General features: G+C 43.8%; 1 protein-coding gene across 6 annotated transcripts in view; it reads left to right on the forward strand.

Annotated features, from left to right (window-relative positions):
- Nucleotides 1-18,980, forward strand: part of PLXNA1 (plexin A1) — a 302,883-nt gene that overhangs the window by 267,305 nt on the left and 16,598 nt on the right. For 2 of the 6 annotated variants that reach the window (XM_083721536.1, XM_083721537.1), the window contains exons 23-28: nucleotides 3,619-3,685; nucleotides 14,380-14,526; nucleotides 14,787-14,946; nucleotides 16,118-16,221; nucleotides 17,517-17,613; nucleotides 18,678-18,868. In XM_083721536.1, coding sequence (XP_083577662.1) covers nucleotides 3,619-3,685; nucleotides 14,380-14,526; nucleotides 14,787-14,946; nucleotides 16,118-16,221; nucleotides 17,517-17,613; nucleotides 18,678-18,868 — 766 coding nt within the window. Of the gene's footprint in view, nucleotides 1-3,618; nucleotides 3,686-14,379; nucleotides 14,527-14,786; nucleotides 14,947-16,069; nucleotides 16,222-17,516; nucleotides 17,614-18,677; nucleotides 18,869-18,980 lie in introns of all 6 variants that reach the window. The other 4 variants (XM_083721533.1, XM_083721534.1, XM_083721535.1 and 1 more) reach the window with 3 other exon arrangements.

The raw sequence follows: 18,980 nt of genomic DNA on the forward strand, positions 1-18,980 counted from the left end.
GGGGAGTTTCCCTTCGACAAAGTGTAGGATCATGGCAATGAAAATAATGAATAGAGTTGGGGCAATAACACAACCCTGTTTAACACCTGAGCCCACTGTGAACGGTTCACTTTGAGAGCCATTGTTATCTGCGATTGTTGCTGTCATATTATCATGGAGGAGCTGAATGATGTTTACAAATTTATCTGGGCAGCCAATGTTCAGAAGGACAGTCCATAGGGCATTACGATCTACAGTGTCGAAAGCCTTAGTCAGGTCAATAAACACCATCACAGCACACTTGTTCCTATAGGGTTGTCACTTTCAGAACATAAGCCAGACCCACACACTGTTTGATCCATCAACCAGAACACAGCCTGCTGCCAAAGGCAGGCTGCAGCAGCAGGAAATTAACTGGGCAATGGGCTGCATTTAGCTTGTTGGGTAACAAGTTGTGCAGGCCTCAGTTTTTATGGGAAAGTGAAAGAGAAGGTTTATGGGCATTGATAATGTGCTTCCTCGTGCAAGCACAGATCTGCTCTTCTAGGAAAACAAAGTCAGGGAAACTCACCATTTAATCAGAGCAGAACGAGAAAATCGGCAGGAATTATATTTGAGCCGACTACGTGAGAAATAAGAAAAAATAAATTTTAGAGACGTGGGTGGCGGGCGCTGTGGTCTAAACCACTGAGCCTCTTGGGCTTGCCGATCAGAAGGTCGGTGTTTCGAATCTCCGTGACGGGGTGAGCTCCTGTTGCTCGGTCCCAGCTCCTGCCAACCTAGCAGTTCAAAAGCACGTCCAAAAGTGCAAGTAGATAAATAGGTACCGCTGCGGCAGGCAGGTAAACAGCGTTCCTGTGCACTGCTCTGGTGTCGGTGTTCCGTTGCGCCAGAAGCGGCTTAGTCATGCTTGCCACATGACCCGGAAAAACTGTCTGCGGAATAGACAAACATCAGCTCCCTCGGCCAATAAAGTGAGATGAGCACCGCAACCCCAGAGACATTCGTGACTGGACTTTACTGTCAGGGGTCCCTTTACCGGTTTTTTAGACTGCATCAACAACAGGCAAGGTGGTTTCTCTCAAAGCAATCTGCAGTAATTAACTCTTCCCTCCTGCCTGATACTCCCATTGTTTCATGGGAATTCCACTCAAAATCTGTGCAGCTTTTGGTGGGATTTTGATTGTTTTGGTTTTGCTATTTTCAATAACACCCCATAGCCCCTCCCTTCTGCTCCCTTATAGCAATGAGGAGGCAGTTTCCTTCTTGAGGTCATTAGCGTCGCTTGTACTTTTGTGAGCATTTGAATATGAAATAACTGATCTGATGATTAATAGATGGAGCAGCCAAAAAGGCATAAATAAAGAATTTCAATCAGAGCCACCTGCATATTTTTCTCCATTTTAAGGAAGAAATGTGCATAGTTTTAAATATTGTTTGATAAGTATGTTAAGGTGAATCTTAATTTTTGTATCAGAGCTATGTTTTCATTGGTATGAGGTGATGAATAGTGAAGGCAGTCAACACAGACTCAGTTCTTACAGCCCTGTCTCTGTGTACTAATCTGCTCATGTCTCTGGTGATCAAGCCCTGAGCCTCCACCAGCAGCTCTCTCTGTCTGCCTACAACTCTCTATGGTTTCAGTCTTACCTTCTTCCCAGCTCTCCCTTTGGCCTTGGCCATGATCTCCTCATTCTGGGCTCCTTCTGCTTTGAAATACTTTGGCTTTGTGTGTGTGTGGTGTGTGTGTGAGAGAGACGGAGGCTGATGTGAATAGGAAAATATATTGAAACTTCCTTCCTTTCTGCCGTCCCCCAGTTTGCCATGTGATGTGTTTTAGACTGGAACTCTTCCTTCCTAGATGACAATGTCTTTAGTCATGGACAAAAAGCAACACAATGATCATATAATGAGAACATACATTCTGGAAATGCAAGAAGGTTCACTTGCAGTTAAATGCAATTACTAAGCATCTGCACTCTGGAGTAGTATGTATAAATATAAAATCCAAATCTTATATTGTCACTATATAATAGCACATCAATGGGAAGCTAGTATGACGATGTTTCTTTAGAAAACCTTAACGAGGATCCACTGATATATTGACATATGAATAATTCATTTTTTGTTATATTCAGCGGTTTCTCCAACTCATGCAGACATTGGGAACTTGGCAAACCCCAGAATCGCAAGAGTTTTAGTTTTCCATTAAATGTCAGTATACCAATATACAATGCTGCAGATCCTCATGATGTCACTACATTGATCTGTTTAACATGGTCCCACACTCAGACGGAGGGAAGCGAGACTCCTTAGCTCTTTCTTACCATATCTCTGTCCGGTCAAGTATTATGGTGTGCTAGAAATGATAAGTGAGAAACAAGTGCAATAAAACCGAGCCTCTCAGATGCAGATAAAATTTGGGCTCTTTTTATCCTACCTTTCTCACAATACTAAAGAGGAGGAAGAAGCTTTTCATTGATCACACTCTCTCACATGCAGTGGAATTTATAGAAATTGCTCTCCCCATATTTTGCTGTAATAGAAACCCATGACTGCTGTGGATGGGACAGGCATTTGAATTGCAGCTTAGAGATGTAAAAAATAAAACAAAAACCCTGTTTGAAAAAAACCTGCAACATATTCTAGACTCATGCATGTGAGTCTAAGCTGAAATTGGTTGTAGACCTCCCCTCCACAACCTATTGCAAGAAAACAAACAAAACCCATCTTAATCTTTCAATTGGGGTATAATCAATGACAAGAGGCAACTCAGCTCACTACTAGACCAGACCAGAGATTGGAATGATGCTTGGCAGCATTGTCTAAGCATCATTTAAGCTTCTGGAGGCTGACTTCCTTTGTAGGGAATAAGCTGGGCCAGTTGCTCTTCCCCCCCGCCCCAATTTTGGAAATACTATATGTTCTTCTTTTCCTTTTTAAGGGCAGGCAATGTCTACCACCTGGTTTTGGAGTTGGTCAGTGTGAGCTCTGTCATGGATGCTTTAGCTGAGATTCTTGCATTGCAGGGGGTTGGAGTAGGTCACCTTTGGGATCCCTTCCAACTCTACAGTTCTGTGATTCTATGTTCAATTATGTATGGCTGTTACAGAGTACTTTCCAGCTGAGATTATTCACTGATATACAAAAGTATTTCAAAATAGTTCAGAGTTTTCTTGCCTTTTCCAGCTATTGCTCTCCTACAAAACGTTAACTGGGAAGCTTTGTGAATTCCATTAAACTCAGTGAAAATACAGATCCTTGAACTCTTTAGAAATGCGGAGCAAGGGCCAGAAGATGATTCTGGGGAGCAGTCTCTGGAGATTTGCTGATGGAGGTTGGGTCAACTCTTTTTCTTTAGCTGTATTTTTATTGCTGTGGCCAGCAGGAGTCCAGGTTTTACTCTAATGAGCTCTGTGGGGGCAAAGTGGGATTGGCTGTTGCCAGGACTATCTTTAGATTTTGTCATGGCAACCCCCGTGTTCTGGCTACCTTCCTCTTTGCTTTGAGGTTCCTGCCTTTCATGGTTTGACCTTTAAAGCCTTTAAGAGAAAAAGCAAAAGGATCTGAGACTTTGAGAAAAGATCAGAGGCCTCTGATTTTTCCTGTTCTCACACTTACTCCCTACCTCCCCTACAGGACTGAGTCGGTGGCTGAAAAAATGCTGACAAATTGGTTCACGTTCCTTCTGTACAAGTTCTTAAAGGTAAGAGGGGAGCATCTTGTTAACCATGTAGAATGAGGCTGGAGAAAAGATTTGGGTGCTTGATTTGTAAGAGCCATTGCTTGTGTCTTGGGAATCGGGAACACCAAGGTTTGGGAGGGCTGGTCCCACATTTGGTATACCCCAATTTTCTGCAAAACCAAGCGAACAATTGTTACCAGTCTTCCTATTCTTTGCTATCACCACAGGGACTTCTAGATAACATTTAGAGAACTTGGATGCGTTTAGAAGTCACTCTGATGCGCTGTTCCACTCACTTTCCTGATATTCCCAACCCTTTCTCCCCTTCATGATAAACCAGTTTAGTGCAGAGGTGGGTTAATGGTTTTAGGGAGGTGCTGATAGAAGGAGGGACTAAACGGCTGAAGGATGATGGAACAGCGTAAACAATTGAATTCCTACATGGAAGGGAAACAAAAAAAAAGGCAATTGTCATTGTTCAACCAGAATTGTTGTGGCACTGAATTACAGTATTTCCCAGGATCTCAGTGGAGGTGGCATGGCTGCAGCTGCATTAAATTGGTGCATTAAGTTGGTGCAAGGTTCCCTCCCCGCCCATTACAGCTCATTAGTATGTAGCACATTTCTTCCTTTGGTCTTTGCTGGAGAAAAATCAGTAGGCACAAACAGATTCAGGTACATTCCGTGGAGGTAAAACCTGCAGGCCCTGCCTAGCCCCGAGCTACGAGCTGCTGCACCATGGATGAATTATGGCTGCCATTGCCTGGCACTGCTGTGGCCCATGTGTCAGGGGAGCTGTAGTTTACCCGCACTCCAGAAGGAAACCCAGGTTAATGACAGTTACATAGACCTGTTTGTCAGTCAAAAGTGATGCTTCACTGGGATCTTGCCAGACTTTCACTCAGCAAGTCATTGTGGCGCAGAGCTGTTTTTCGTGGGATACCATCCCTCATTAAGATAAAGAAAGCTTGAATTGTTTCCAAGCAAGTTGAGAGCTATGCAGAGACTGCAAGTGATCGGCCACTGAGAGGTGATTTATGTTATCGCTTACATGCACTTCGCTCTTTGCCTCTGTCTAGGGACGTCCCATATCTATAAACGTATATCGCTACTGTAGAGCATATATCACTTTGCAAGGATGTAAGGAGAACAGTGCTTTGTCGCTGTTTAAACATTTTTTTTCTTAAAACCCAGCTCTGTATATCCTTGTTTCGGTGTACTGTCTAATCGCCATTGCGTTAAGTTGGTCCTATGGGCGACAATGTTTACTTAATTCTAGCTACAGCTCTTACATGACTTTGGGATTTGGCAGGGGCCAGGTGAGGGAATAATTTAGGAGAGCTCAGGTGGTGAAGTCATGGAATACATGAGTTTGTTGGGAGAAAGGTTAGATATGGAAGGAACCCATTCCTAATATACTGCTGCCTTTGCCACAGACTCTCAGCTGTAGGGGCTGCCTGAAGCTTGGGATGGGGTTTGGCTCCTTTCCAACACCAAGGGATTCTGTAGCCAGAAGCTTTTTTATTTTTGCAGCTCTTCTGCAGAAGCCTCAAAGTTCTGCAATAGCCCACTCTTTAAGGAAGGGTTGTGGATCATGCTTTGCATGAGAAAGGTCCCGTGTTCAATTCACAACATCTCCAGGTATGACTGAGAAGAAGCCCTGCCTGAAACCCGGAGGAGCTGCTGCTGGTCAGACAGTTCTGAGATAGATGGACCAATGACTTGACTCAGGCAACCTCATATATTAGTATCTTTACTGGGTCTGTGACAGTACAATAAAGATAATAACTCTTGAATTTATATTCTAGAGTTTTTAGGAGACCCCTGTTCCCTTCACAGAACTTAACATTCAGCCAGGGAATCTCTGGGAATTGTAGCTCTGCAAGGGGAACAGGGGGTCTCAGTTTTCAGCATCTTTAATAAACGGCACTACCCAGGATTCTTTGGGGAAAGCCATGACTGTTAAAGTGGTATTGTAGTGCTTTAAATGTAGCCTTAGCCTTAAATGTAAAGTTCCTATATAGCCATGACCAAGAGAAGGCTCCATGTAGCGTTTCAAGCAAAGGTGCACAAATTTTTGAGAATGTGGTGCTGTGTGGTCTGGTCTGGAAATACACCTCAAACTGTGTGTAGGAGACACCGGGAGCCCATGTGGTGCTTTAAAAGAACCCCAAAAAGTCTCTCCTTCAAAAATATCTATGTGCACTGAGCTCCTGGAATAGATAAATTGCATTCCAAGCTGGATAAAGGAAGGGTTGACTTCATGCTGCTGGAATTTGGCAGCGCCATTTGTCACCACCCAAATCCAATGGACTGGCTCTTTCCATTCCTCCATTCCTTGTGCATGGAAGCACAAGTATATAAATCTGTCCTGCAGGTTAGTTACCAAGCTCTTAGAGCTGCTTTGAGGAAGAGGAGCAGGATCACATCAGTTGCTGAAGTTCATTTCCATGCAGCGTTCTCCTTTCCTCTTCCCACATCTCTGAAAGGTACAAAGCAATCGAGCCTACCAGAACGGTTGCCATTGCAGATGGTCATTAGTGAGCCAACATATACCGAGTTCTAATGATAACACACACACACACACACACACAGAGAGAGAGAGAGAGAGAGAGAGAGAGAGAGAGAGAGAGAGCCAATGTTGTTTTATGTGCTTAAGCTTCTGGAAAGCATGGTCCTTGGATATATTTGAACATTGATCCCCAGATTTTCTGCATTCGGAGAAATGGGCTCTACAGTCTCAGGGCAGCATTCTTTCACAGCACAGATCAGAATACACATGTGGTGGCTTTTCCCCAATTGATTTGGGGACAAAATATTTAATCCGCTATCCTTAATAACTAAGCAAACTGTCCCTAAATCTCCTGTACTTGCTCTTGCTGCCCATTTACCGGCCCAAGGCTGCTCCATAGAGACATTTTGACTTTCCTCCTGACAGCTGCTTGCATGGCTATTGGGGGGATGGAAAAGGCCTGATTTTATGCTTGAATCATGGTGCCAGTGCATGTGGCAAATAGATTTATCAGAAAAGTTTATTCGCGTGAATTGTCTTGAGTATGGACCAGGCAAAGCCTGATGCTTTTGCTGTCACCCAATTTCTATTCCTCTCATTTATAAGCGATTCAGTGGAGGAATTCCTCCCATCTGCTACCCAGATGGTCTTCTGGAAAGACTCAATATAACAGTGACCCCAGGCCATTGCCTCACTTTCCACCAAGCCTTTTCTTCCTCCCCTTTCCACCTTTGCTCAAGATATATAAGAAACTGTGACCCATTATTTTGTTCTTTTAATCTCCTTTGCCGCTTGCTTGCTTGCTTGCGTGCTTGCTTGCTTGCTTTGTGCTTGTGTGTTCTGTTGCTTGTATTATACAGTTCAAAATTCTTCAATAAAAACTTATTACAAAAAAGATAGCTCTGACAATATGTGAGAAGGAAACCTTCTTGCTGGTTTTTATTTTGTTTGGAGTGGCAGTAAGCCAGGCTTTATTTAAAACACACACACACACACACACACACACACGATAAAAACAGACTGGTCAAAAACTGACCATATGGCAAGTTTTAGTTTGAGAGTTTATGAAGGAGAATGAGAATGAGAATTTCCCTAGACAATAGAAGGGTGCATTCCCTATAGACATGCTATTGCTGACTATGATGTAAATTTGTAGTTTAGTTCATCGTGTTCAGACTTGGTTCTTAGAGCTCTTCAACCATTACATCTCATACGAGCCATTGTCATTTGAGCCAAGTGCACCACGGTTGCAGCCACCTACCTTTACCCTGCTCCCTGTTCCAGTCTCCTCAGTACAAAAGAGCAATGTATGTAACCAGCAGCAAGAGACAGCTCCCATCAATTGATGTCTAGAATATTATTTCTCTGAGTAGCTTTAAAGGGGTGAGGATTGCAGGTGGTTGTGAAATGAGAAGTAGTAGTCAAGATACTTGAAACAGGCTTCCCCACAAGCACTTTGCCAGCAGGGAAATATATGGTCCCACCCCACACTGTAGCAAAAGCACATGCAAATCCAGCAAGTGAACGTACTTGCATTTTTGTGTGTGTAGCCTTTGGTGAATTTTTGCAAAAACATGTCTTTGGAGAAGGACCTGACAAGGGAATGCCTCTGCAGCTGGGGCCTGAGTTTGTGTCCTTGAGTCAAAATGAGCTGTTGATGACTAAAACAAAGGAAAGAAAGAATGGTGGTATCTTATATTTACTGCCTTTCCTGTAGGGAAGGGTTTGTAGGACCACCTCTGATTTGCAGCACTAAGGATGCCCCCCAGATTTGGATTATGTTTGTACACTTGCTGGTCGGCCCACATGTCCTCAGATAGGCATGAATTATTCCCATGGGTGTGTCAGGGACCAGAAGAGGTGTTGGAGCTAAGGACTCCAAATCAGAAGAGGGAGAGCATATGTGGTCAGTTCAGAAGTGCCGCTACTCAACAAGCTTGCGGGGACCAGTGTCCCATCAGTCAGAGGATGTGACACTGCCATCCTTCGACTCAGAGAACTCTGTTGAAGACCTAGTAAGACCAGACGCTCTCCCTCTCCATTGCAGAAGTAGCTCTGCTGGAGAGGACTCTACTCAAAGCAGCACCTTCCAGTATGGGCAGCGGGGCTCACAATCAGGATGCAACTCTTGCTGCTATATAGAGCCGAGCTCTGCTCTCCCATAGCTCAGCGCTTATCTCCAGCCTGAGCCCTTCATGAGATGAACACTCACAATAGGTGTAGCATACAAGGATGTAGCATTAGCTAGCCTCTTGTGACAGCTACACAGCAACAGCACAAGGCCCTTAAAGGAATGAAAAGAAACCCTGCCAATCATCTGTAAGGGAAATGATATATTGATTCAGCACCACTGAAGGCCGAGATCAATGTGCTGCTCTTCTTCTCCCTCCTCTCTCTGTCCTTTCCCAGCTTCCTTCATCCTTGCTGCCCAGGTGTTGTTTGTGGCAGAGGTAGGGACAGGCAGGCATCGTGGAATCGGCAGGCCCGGGCAGTGGTGCTTTTGTTGAGGCCTCGAGCGCCATTCATCAGCCTCCTAATGAGCCATCCCAGGGAATGGGAGAGCGAAGCAGATAAAGAGGAGCATTGAAAAATGCACAATATTAGGTGCCTGATGAGCTAAATCTCATCAATAAGACACTGTGAGCGTTAGATAGTTTGGCTCATGCTGCTTCAGGCTTTCTCTCCACATATGCAGGCACTCATATGCAAATGCCAATGTTTACACTTTACTCTGCATCCTGCAGCTTCTCTTAATCTGTTGAGGGTTAAAGGAGGTGCTCTTCTCAAGAGCATTTGGTCTTTTGGCCCTTCTGCTTTTCGCAGGAGCTGGGGTCTACAGCCACTGTGCCTACTTAATATTGGCCAGGGAAAACTGTAGATAGGAGAACTCCTGGAAACAGTGCTGAGTTGTCAGTGGAACAAAGGTAATGGAAACATTTGCAGACAACATTTGCAGAGCAGAGCAGGCCTCTAGATCCTTCAGTTTATTTGTGAGATCTCAGCCCTGCATTTGTGTCAGAGGGCCAACTGATCAGTGGTAGAGCATGCAGAAGGTTCAAGCTCTGGAATCTCCAGTTAAAAGGCTATTGGGTCAGAGGACCTGGAAACATCTCTACCAGAGATTGTGGTGTTTTCAGTAAGAGTTCGGAGTAGTGGTTACAGTACTGGGCTGGGAGAACCAGAGTTGAAATCCCTAGTTGGCCTTGAAGCTTACTGTATTGGGCTTCTTGTACGCTGCTTAGCGATGATTGTGATTAAGCAGTATACAAATAGTTGAAAGGAAATGAAATAGATTCATTTTGATAGGTCTACTCTATCTAAGTTACTAACGACCATTACTTTTAATGTGCCTACTCTGAGTAGTTTTTGCATTGGATAGAATCCTATGTTAGCTTTCCTCATTGTGGCACCCTCTTGATGTTTTGGATTATACAAACTGGCAGGGGCTGATGGGAATTTCACTCCAAAAGATCTGGAAGGCACCAGGCTAAATTGAGGAAGGCTGGGCTATGTGCTGGAATTGCCATACTTCCAGGGTTTGGGGAGGAGCCATCTCAGCAAGTTATCGGTGGCTTTCTTCGTGTTTTGTCTTGTATTTTATGCTCAAATGTTTGGTTTTGCCTCAGATCCATTCCTTCCAGGAACTGGGCTCAGAGCCATGAATTCTAAAAGCTCATCCCATACTGACTGTGCAGTCACTGTCCTGTTGCATAAAACTGTGTTTTGGTCTATGTCATTTTTAAAAGATTGAGCGCAGACTTATGATGAGCCCAGGAAAAGCATTGTCTTCTTGCACAGAGAGGTTGTTAGAGCTATGTGGTAGGTGCTGGCTGGTGTCTCGCTGTCAGCTGCTAAAGTGCTTCTCATCTTGGCAGATCAGCACATAATTCCTGCTCCAAAGCTGTTGGGGAGCATGTGGTGTTAACATAAGTCCTTGCCTAAAGATGCCAAGCTACCTTTGCCTGGTTTTATGGGTTTAGTTACTATTTTATACTTATTTATTAATATCCCATCCTTCCTCCTAAAGGAGCCCATGGCAGCAAGCCACATCCACAACAAAACATTTTTTTTAAAGCATCCTGAAAACAGCTATGGTTAAAAACATTCTCTCATCCAATGATTTTGCAGTTGCCAGGAGCACTGTCCTTCAGCTGTCGAATGCCTGGGTAAACAGCAGTATTTTCAAACTCCTCCTGAAAGTCAATAGTGATAGAGACAATCACACCTAACCATGGCATTCCATGAACAGAGCCACCACTGAAAAAGCCCTGTCATAGGTCGCAGCCCCCTTCCCTCAGTCACAGCCAACAAGTCCTCACTAGATGTTCATTGGGGCTGAGATAGGTGATAATGGGGAAGGTGCTCTTTTGGGTTGTTGGGTCATTTAAGGTTTCATATGCTGGCACTAACACCTTCAATTGTGCCAGTAGCTCATTGGTACTCAGTGCAGTGCTTTCGGAACTAGCGACACATGGTCTCATTGGACTGCCTCAGTTACCAAACTAGCAGCCTCATTCTGTACTGACTATAGCCTCTGGACTTTCTTCAAGGGCAGGTCCTTATACAGCACATTACATTACAGTAGTCCAGACAGAAAGTCACCAAATTATGGGGGTTTGCAAAATGTGTGGTGGGGGAGAGATTTGGGATTTTGGCCAGTCTTAGACAGTATTCAGAGTGTTGAAGACCAAGGATGGACAGAACCATCTTATTTCCAGTCTGCTTCAACTTTGCCTGTGTTTATAAGTCTGTTCCATCCCATTTCCACATTAATCTGTGGTTTTTAAAAGATTCTCTATGAAAATTAATATTTACACATTATTGAAATACATATTTTATCACAAAAAGCTTATTTAAATATGATTTTTTTCTAAAAGTATGTATTTCTAAACATGTTTTATGTTAAAATATGCCATTAATACTTTTTTACACATTTTGGTGCATATTTTGAGTCATAAAATACAGAGATGTGCAACATCTGAATAATAATTGCATTCCAATCTGTATATTAGTCCAGGAGGTGCGAATTAGGTTGGTTTGTTTAAAAATGTGGACTGAATGTAATTATCCTCTACCCCAATAGACACTCACTGATTTATTCTACAGTGGGATCCATCCAGATTTCACTAGCCTTCTCCATGTAGCCAACCCATCGTATCAGAACTTGGTGCCTGCCAGTGATATCAGCATACAAACGGGGGTTGGGGCTCAAGGTCTTCTATGGCCCTGGCAGGTACCATTCATGCCTCCAGCACGTACCACACCTACAGATCTCTCAGCAAGCCTGGCATGGGCCTGGTGCAATGAGGGGTCCAACCAAATGCTTTGTGAACCCTATTTGCCCATGTACCCCCTTTAAGAGAAGGCAAAAGTAATTTCATCTTTTGTGTTTGGAGACTTAATAAAAGTGGCAAAGAGCCAAAGCAGGTTATCCTGGAGTCAGTATGTGTGATAGCCTTCCCGTAAATAAGAAAGAGCTGGCTAACACATCATTTGGCATAAAGTTGATCTACTGAGCTCACTGTTGGCTTTGCTAGAGCAGATTCAGTGGCCTGTTTTAAATGGGTGTATCACTGTTAGCTTGAAACCACAATCTGCTCTCTAGCAGATCCATGCCAAATCCTCCCACTTCCCTTTGCAAACAGATATTGAACCCGCTAATTCTTAGGGAAAGTTCTTCTACTATTGCATGATTATGGCAACCTGCCCAACTGCACTTGTGTAGCTGGGAGTCAGACAGTTCAAGAGCAGTTACCAAATGTAATTAACTAGTTAATACTTACCCCAAGTTTTAAAGAACACGAAGCCCTCTCTGTCTGTTGTCCATTGTATAAGACGCAGTATCCAGAACCTCTCAGGACAGAGAACATTAAAACAGGGTTAGTCTTCAGAGGTGATCAAAAGGTAAAAAGCAATCCACTGCTCTCAAGAGTGCCTTTAAACAGCCCTGATAACAGGTCAGGCACCTCAGCTCTCAAGCAATGCATGGCTCCTCAGCTGACTGCAAGTGGGAGAAAACTGTGTGATGAGAGATCACAACAGACAAACAAGATACGACCAAGGAGCCATCTTCAATTTATTCTCCATCTGTGTTGCTTTTTTGTGCCTGAATGGTTTGCAGTTAGCTTTTATAAGTAATAAAAGCCCTCCTTGGAAGAGGCTTGAATTTCTGGCCTCACCTGAAAAGGGAGGAGGGCAGGCAAAAATGGGAGAGTCTTGCCATGCTGGAGTGTAATTGCCATGCATGCCTGTTAATGTACGGCCATCATTTGGCTTGTGCATTATGAGGAGACAAGACAGTTATTAATAAACAGCATAGCACCCACATTGGTTCTCTCTCTCTCTCTCTTTCTTTCCCAAGCTGACTTAATGAAGCCAAGTTTACAAATGAAACATAATTTCAAAGACAGGCGTGTTGTCGGTAGGTCTAGGGATGATGTATGCCTGTTCTTGCTCGTTAGCAGCTGTCTCTTTAATTACTGCAGATGCTAACGAGATGCTAACAGCATATGGTGGCAGAGAGAGGAGATGCACTTTGCACCAAAGTAGAATTTGTTTTGATGGTGGCCAGCTGGGAAAGAGGTGGCAGGACTGAGGTCACTTGGGATTTTTGTCTCTACCCCTCCTGTTTTCATCTTCACCCTAGTTGGCATAAAAGATTGCACAAGAAAATACTGAAACACTCCTGGGGACCAGCTATGTAGCATTACTATACGTCTGATCCAAACACTGTTGAAGTCAATGTCTCAATCCACTGATAATAGTTTTCAGAGTGATGTCTCTCTAGTCCCCCCCTCACCTTCTCAAATGTCTTTCACACTCATCCTATTAATTTCCATCTCTTCTCCCCTGCTTCAGCACCTCACTTCCAGTCCATTTTAATCATACACACCTGACTGCTAAGGTTGACACTTTTTCAGCTGGGAGTCTACTAGCTCCTTTTGTTTACTGTGTTGTCATGAACTTTTAATTGCACAACAATCACAGACTTCCATTTCTTTTATTGTTAGAATGAAATCGTGTGACCATTTAGTAAGTAAAGAAGAAACAGCAGGTAGCATTTATTTCACGTATCTAAGGATTGACTTATGAGGCACATGGCTATGGAGAGTTGTAGAATCTGGATTTGTTTGTACTGATGAGACAAATTCATAGAGGATATACAAATCCATTCCTGACTATTGACCATGCTGGCTGGGACTGATGGGAGGTAGAGTCCGACAACATTTGGAGGGCCAGTTTCCCCATCAATGTAAAGGAAGGCAGATTTATGTCCAGGTTGTCTCTTAACTTCATAGTGCGGGAAGCTCTGAGTGAACAATAGTTAATGGATTGTTTTGCAGTTATCATATATCCTTTTCTGAAGAACCAGGTTGTGGCTATTGTCAAAGATTGATTCTAGGTTATATGGCTCATTGACTTGATCCAATAATGGGTAAGAATGAACATGGAGAATTAATTTGCAGAAAAACTTGTAGAAAACCACATCAGTCAACCCAGATACCTACTGAACAACCACTTGAGATAGCCCTTCATGGTCTACTTTATCTTATGAAGTCTTTGCTCATGCCTTGTCCATCCCCATGTATTGGATATTTTGTGCTGCCCAATTGAGCCTACGCTTTGGGGGGGGGGGAAGGAGGGTTATAATCCCTGTAGATCAGTGATCTTTGGTGAAGTTCTAGAATTTATAAAGTTCACACATGCTTTTTCACTTCTTTGTTTCTCAAACCATCATGTACCTCAGCATTAATAGCTGGCATATATTCAGAAAACACCTTGTCCATTATTTTGTTTGTGTGAAAAGCCAACTGAAACAATTGACTTGTATTTTGCAAAGAGTAGGATTTTTCTAATAAGGTTTTCCAAAGAATGGCTTTTTTTTTGGCAAGATAGGGGTCAAAGGAGATACCATACGAAAGCAAATGGAGCAAGATCCAAAGGTATTACACAACACACCGTAATCATTAGGCAAACTTTGATCTTACTACAACACTGGTCATTTCTGTGTATACATTTGAAGCATGTTCTCCAGGGTCCAGCAAATTATTATTATTATTATTATTATTATTATTATTATTACATGGAAGTAGTGTTTAATAAAATCAGTCTCCAATGCAAGTTTGATTTGGAAACAGCTGCTTATTTTAGGTATTTCAAGGGATGTTCTTTCTAATGCCCTGTCTTCCTCCCTTCTCTTTAGGAGTGTGCAGGTGAACCTCTGTTCATGCTTTACTGTGCCATCAAACAGCAGATGGAGAAGGGACCCATTGATGCTATCACTGGAGAGGCTCGCTACTCCTTAAGTGAAGACAAGCTCATCCGTCAACAAATTGACTACAAAATGCTGGTTAGTGCAAGTGGGAGCCTGGTTTTCTGGAATCTGATCAGCAGGGTCAATGTTATTGGGGGGTAAGAAATTCCACTGCAAAATTTTGCATTCCCCAAAATTTCCAACCTAATGACTGGAAAAGGGGGTAAAGCTTCCAAGGCAGTTTGATGACTTCTCATTCTCTTGCCCATTTCCCTCTGCATTCCCCCGATATGCAACCATAGTGCAATGTGGCAAATCCCATCATGCAAATATATTTACCTTTTTCTCTCATATAGACGCTGAACTGTGTGAACCCTGAGAATGAAAATGCTCCCGAGATCCCGGTCAAGGTTCTAAACTGTGACACCATCACACAAGTGAAGGAGAAGCTTTTGGATGCTGTGTATAAAGGAGTCCCTTACTCACAGAGACCTAAGGCAGGGGACATGGACCTGGGTAAGTTGCAGAGTTACAGATATTTGCTGTGCATTCAGTGTATACTAAAGCGTGGATTTACACAACCAGTTCATATTGCATTTGTACGTGCAGAGGTAGCTATGTTAGCTTGTTGCAGCAAAAGCAACAGTCTTGTGGAACTTTAAAGAGTAACATACTTATTTGGAGCATCAGCTTGCATTGATTTTGTCATGTACAAAGGTCCATGAAAGTGTATGCTACCAAAATAAAATCTATTAGTCTTTAAGGTGTCATCTGTTGCCAACCACTTTCCTCCCCACAGCCTTTTCCCAACTGCCACTTTCCCCAAAGTTGGGCTCTGATATAGAAAGAGAGTCCATCAACTGCCTTGCAGGAAAGGCTGCATGAAGGTAAGTGGTTGGCAGGTGACTTAGCATCCCAGACCTGCTTGCATACATTTTAGCTTAGAAATCAAGCCTTTGCCATTGTCCAATGTAGTTTGAAACTTGGATGCCCTTCAGTTTGCAAGCGAGGTCATCGTTCAATCTCCTGCTGGGGAAAATGTTCTTAATGTGTACTTGCTGGTCCTTAGCACAACATCAGATGCTGCACCATGGAATGTAAGAAGGAGCAAGTCTCAGCACTGCATTCTGTACTTTAGTCTTCTAAATTCTGCATTTGTAAAGATTCCACACATAACATCCTGAAATTTAAGAAGAGCTATACATTTTCTTATTGACGCTTGTTGTGAATCACCTGAATATAGATTGTTGGACCCAGAGTTTGGAAGCCAGTGTTTTCATTGGCGTGAGACAGTAGGGCTCAGTCGGCATTGAAACTTTGAGATTCTCAATAAGGGAAAATAAAAGGAACACGGGTCAGCTGCAGATATTTCTGTTGCTTGGAGATTCACTGAACGGGGTCAAGCAGTAGGATGGTGCTGCTCAAGAACAGTGATATCCCATTTTTGCAAATGGAGTACAGACAGGAGAAAATGGGTCAGTTATTCTCCATCCAAATGTTTGGCCAGCCTCATCAGCATGGCTGCTGGTAGCGCACAAGACAGCCAAGGGTTTAAAGTGCGGTGTGGCTTTTAAAAACTGTTTGTGCCACCCCTCACTCACATGCTCTCCATGCCTTTCGTTCTGTGATCTGTCCAAAGTGAGCACGATCCCCAGTGACCCCATGCCCTTCTCTTCCATCGGTGCAGAGTGGCGGCAGGGCAGGATGGCTCGGATAATACTGCAAGATGAAGATGTCACGACAAAGATTGACAATGACTGGAAAAGGCTCAACACTCTCGCCCATTACCAGGTGTGGTGGTCTGCTGGCTTTAGTCGTAGAGGTGTGGCACAAGAAACTGTGTGGCACATCTAAGTGCAGGGTTCACTCAACTTTAGATGCTTCATGTGTACAGTGTGAGAGAAGGGCACTGCAGACAACCTCTGCATCTGATACAAGAGAAATGCATGATACACTCTGACTGTAATCCGGATATTGCGTAATGTAGATTAATGATCAGTCACAAACAGGACAGTTCCTGAGTATACTGCCAAACAATCTAGAGTGGTCTTTTAGTATATACCCTGATGCACCCTTTTGGACAACTAAGGGGGTTGGCTCATCCTTTCAGAAGGGATCCAGTTTGAAATGACATGGGTTGTGGGCCAGTGGGAACCACTCACTGCTTGCCTTTGCAGCTGCCCGCAGATAGTAGGTCACTTTGTCACTTGCCAGCTTTCTGCATTCACAGTCAGCCTTGCTGGGGCAAGGGACTGTCAAGTTTCTTCACAGTCAGCCTTGCTGGGGCAAGGGACTCTCAAATTTCCACCCTCTACACACCTAGTCCAACATGGCTTCTCCTCAGAAAGGATTAAGGCAGAGGCAGGTAACCCTTTCCAGCCCAAGGGCCCCATTCCCTTCTGGACAACCTTGAGGGCATCAAGGGGAGGGGCAGAGGCAGAAGTGGGTGGAGCAATGAATGAAAATTTATCTTTGTACAGCAGGCTAGCTTCTACACACACACACACACACACACACACACACACACACACACACACCTATCCTCCATACAGTCATGCAAAAACACGTAAGGAAGGGTGTACAGTAGGGTCAGTGAGGGGTGTGGCCTACTAGGCAGAATTTTGAGAGCCAGAGTTCTGGAGGGCCATATTTGACCTTTAGGCCTTAGGTTCCCAACCCCTGAATTGAGGGGTAGTGTACAAGTGTGGGGGTATTTCCTCAAAGTGGGGCAGTTATTAGGACAATACCTAGCTAAATGTTTTAGAATGCGAGGAAGATACATGAAAAAAGAGAAAATGTTAAAAAATGTAGAAAGTTAGAATTTCCCTCAGAGCAAGTTAGGCTGAGGAGAGGATAGAATGGGGATGTTGACCTGCAAGTGTAATCAGACTACCTCAGCTTCTGTCTTTTCCCTGAGGCATGATGGTCCATTGGTCCATTGTATCGAACTGCCTTTGGGAACCCACTGAATAGGCAATTGCAATTTCAGCTTGTCTTAGTGTGAGGAGCTATTGGGATGAGAGATGCATGATATGTGGATCTGTAAAGTCCATTCAATCTTTGTTTTGCTAATATTCTTGCTATAGGTGACAGATGGTTCCTCTGTGGCCCTGGTGCCCAAGCAGAATTCAGCTTACAACATTTCCAACTCCTCCACCTTCACCAAATCACTCAGCAGATATGGTAAGTGAGAAAACAGCCGTCATTGCTTGCTGTCTGGGATTCAGGAACAGCCTGGAGATTAGGAATCAGTCTTCCTGAAGCAAAGGCAGAGCAGAAAAGATGCAATATTGCAGCCAAAGCAGCTTTTTCTTAACCCCTTTCCTATATCTCATGCATCAGTTTTGGAAGAGAAAATCACCCAAGTCCACCTCAGTGCTACTTATAGCAAACCTACCAACGTTGCCACTTCAGAAATTCTTCATCTGATTCTTTCTCATCCCTCTACCTGTTGACTCATCATATCCTGTGTAATTACTCCTGCGAAACTTGTATTTTTCGTCAGGGTCTCTTAGTTAAAGTCCCTGGCAAGAATAAAGTTCCATGTTAGTTGATGAGGATAAGTAAGGTATCTATTGTGACACACCCTTAAGTTAGCACTTTGTTGCGGAAAGGGTGTGGTGGGGGGAGAACTACAGCTCTTTAACATTTGTTTAAGAAGTGTTTTGATTTGAGCAGAACCTCCTGTGCACAGCATTGGATACAACCCAGTGTGTTTGAAGAAAGAGTTTCCTTTCATCTTCCCCCTTTAAAATGCAAAAGCAGCCAGTTAAAACTAGCAGAGCAGAAAAAGATGTCTGTCTGTCTGTCTGTCTAACCATATTTATAGCCTGCCGTTCTTCCTCAGAGATCCCAGGGGTCCTTCAGAAGTATCTTATATGAATGGCACACCAGGTTGATGTCTCATGTATTTGATAGAACATGTATTTGGGCAGGTTAGGACTGGAGAGAACCTGCCAACAGCATGAGCTGGCCTTAGGTTTTAGCAGCTTTCGCTCACTGCTTGCAGTTACCCTGGCAGTAAAAAAAGAAAGAAAGAGGAAGTCTAACGATTTCTTGGTTAATAGAGCCACCCAGCCTATGAACTTTTGTTGCCTGGTTCTAAAGGGTAGCCCAACACGAATCATATACTCTTGGTGGTGTGACAGGCCTTGCTGCAAACTAAGTGAGGTGGAGGGAGGACAGCTGAGGCTGGAAGGCAGCGAAGGAGGGAGAGGCGGTTCCCATTGCATGTGGTTTCCTCACAGAGAGTATGCTCCGGACAGCCAGCAGCCCTGACAGCCTCCGTTCCCGGACCCCCATGATCACTCCTGACCTGGAGAGCGGCACCAAGCTGTGGCACCTGGTGAAGAATCACGATCACATGGACCAGCGAGAAGGTGACCGTGGCAGCAAGATGGTCTCAGAAATCTACTTGACCCGCCTGCTAGCCACCAAGGTAAATCAGAAGGAAGGAAGGCTCTACCTAGATGCGTTCTAAAGTTTGAGTAGATGTACAGACTGCCAAGTTACACACAGAATCTGGTGGGTCTTTCATCCTACCATGCTGT

Source organism: Podarcis gaigeae (assembly GCF_964106915.1).
Source record: "Podarcis gaigeae genome assembly, chromosome: 2".
Lineage (NCBI taxonomy): Eukaryota > Metazoa > Chordata > Lepidosauria > Squamata > Lacertidae > Podarcis > Podarcis gaigeae.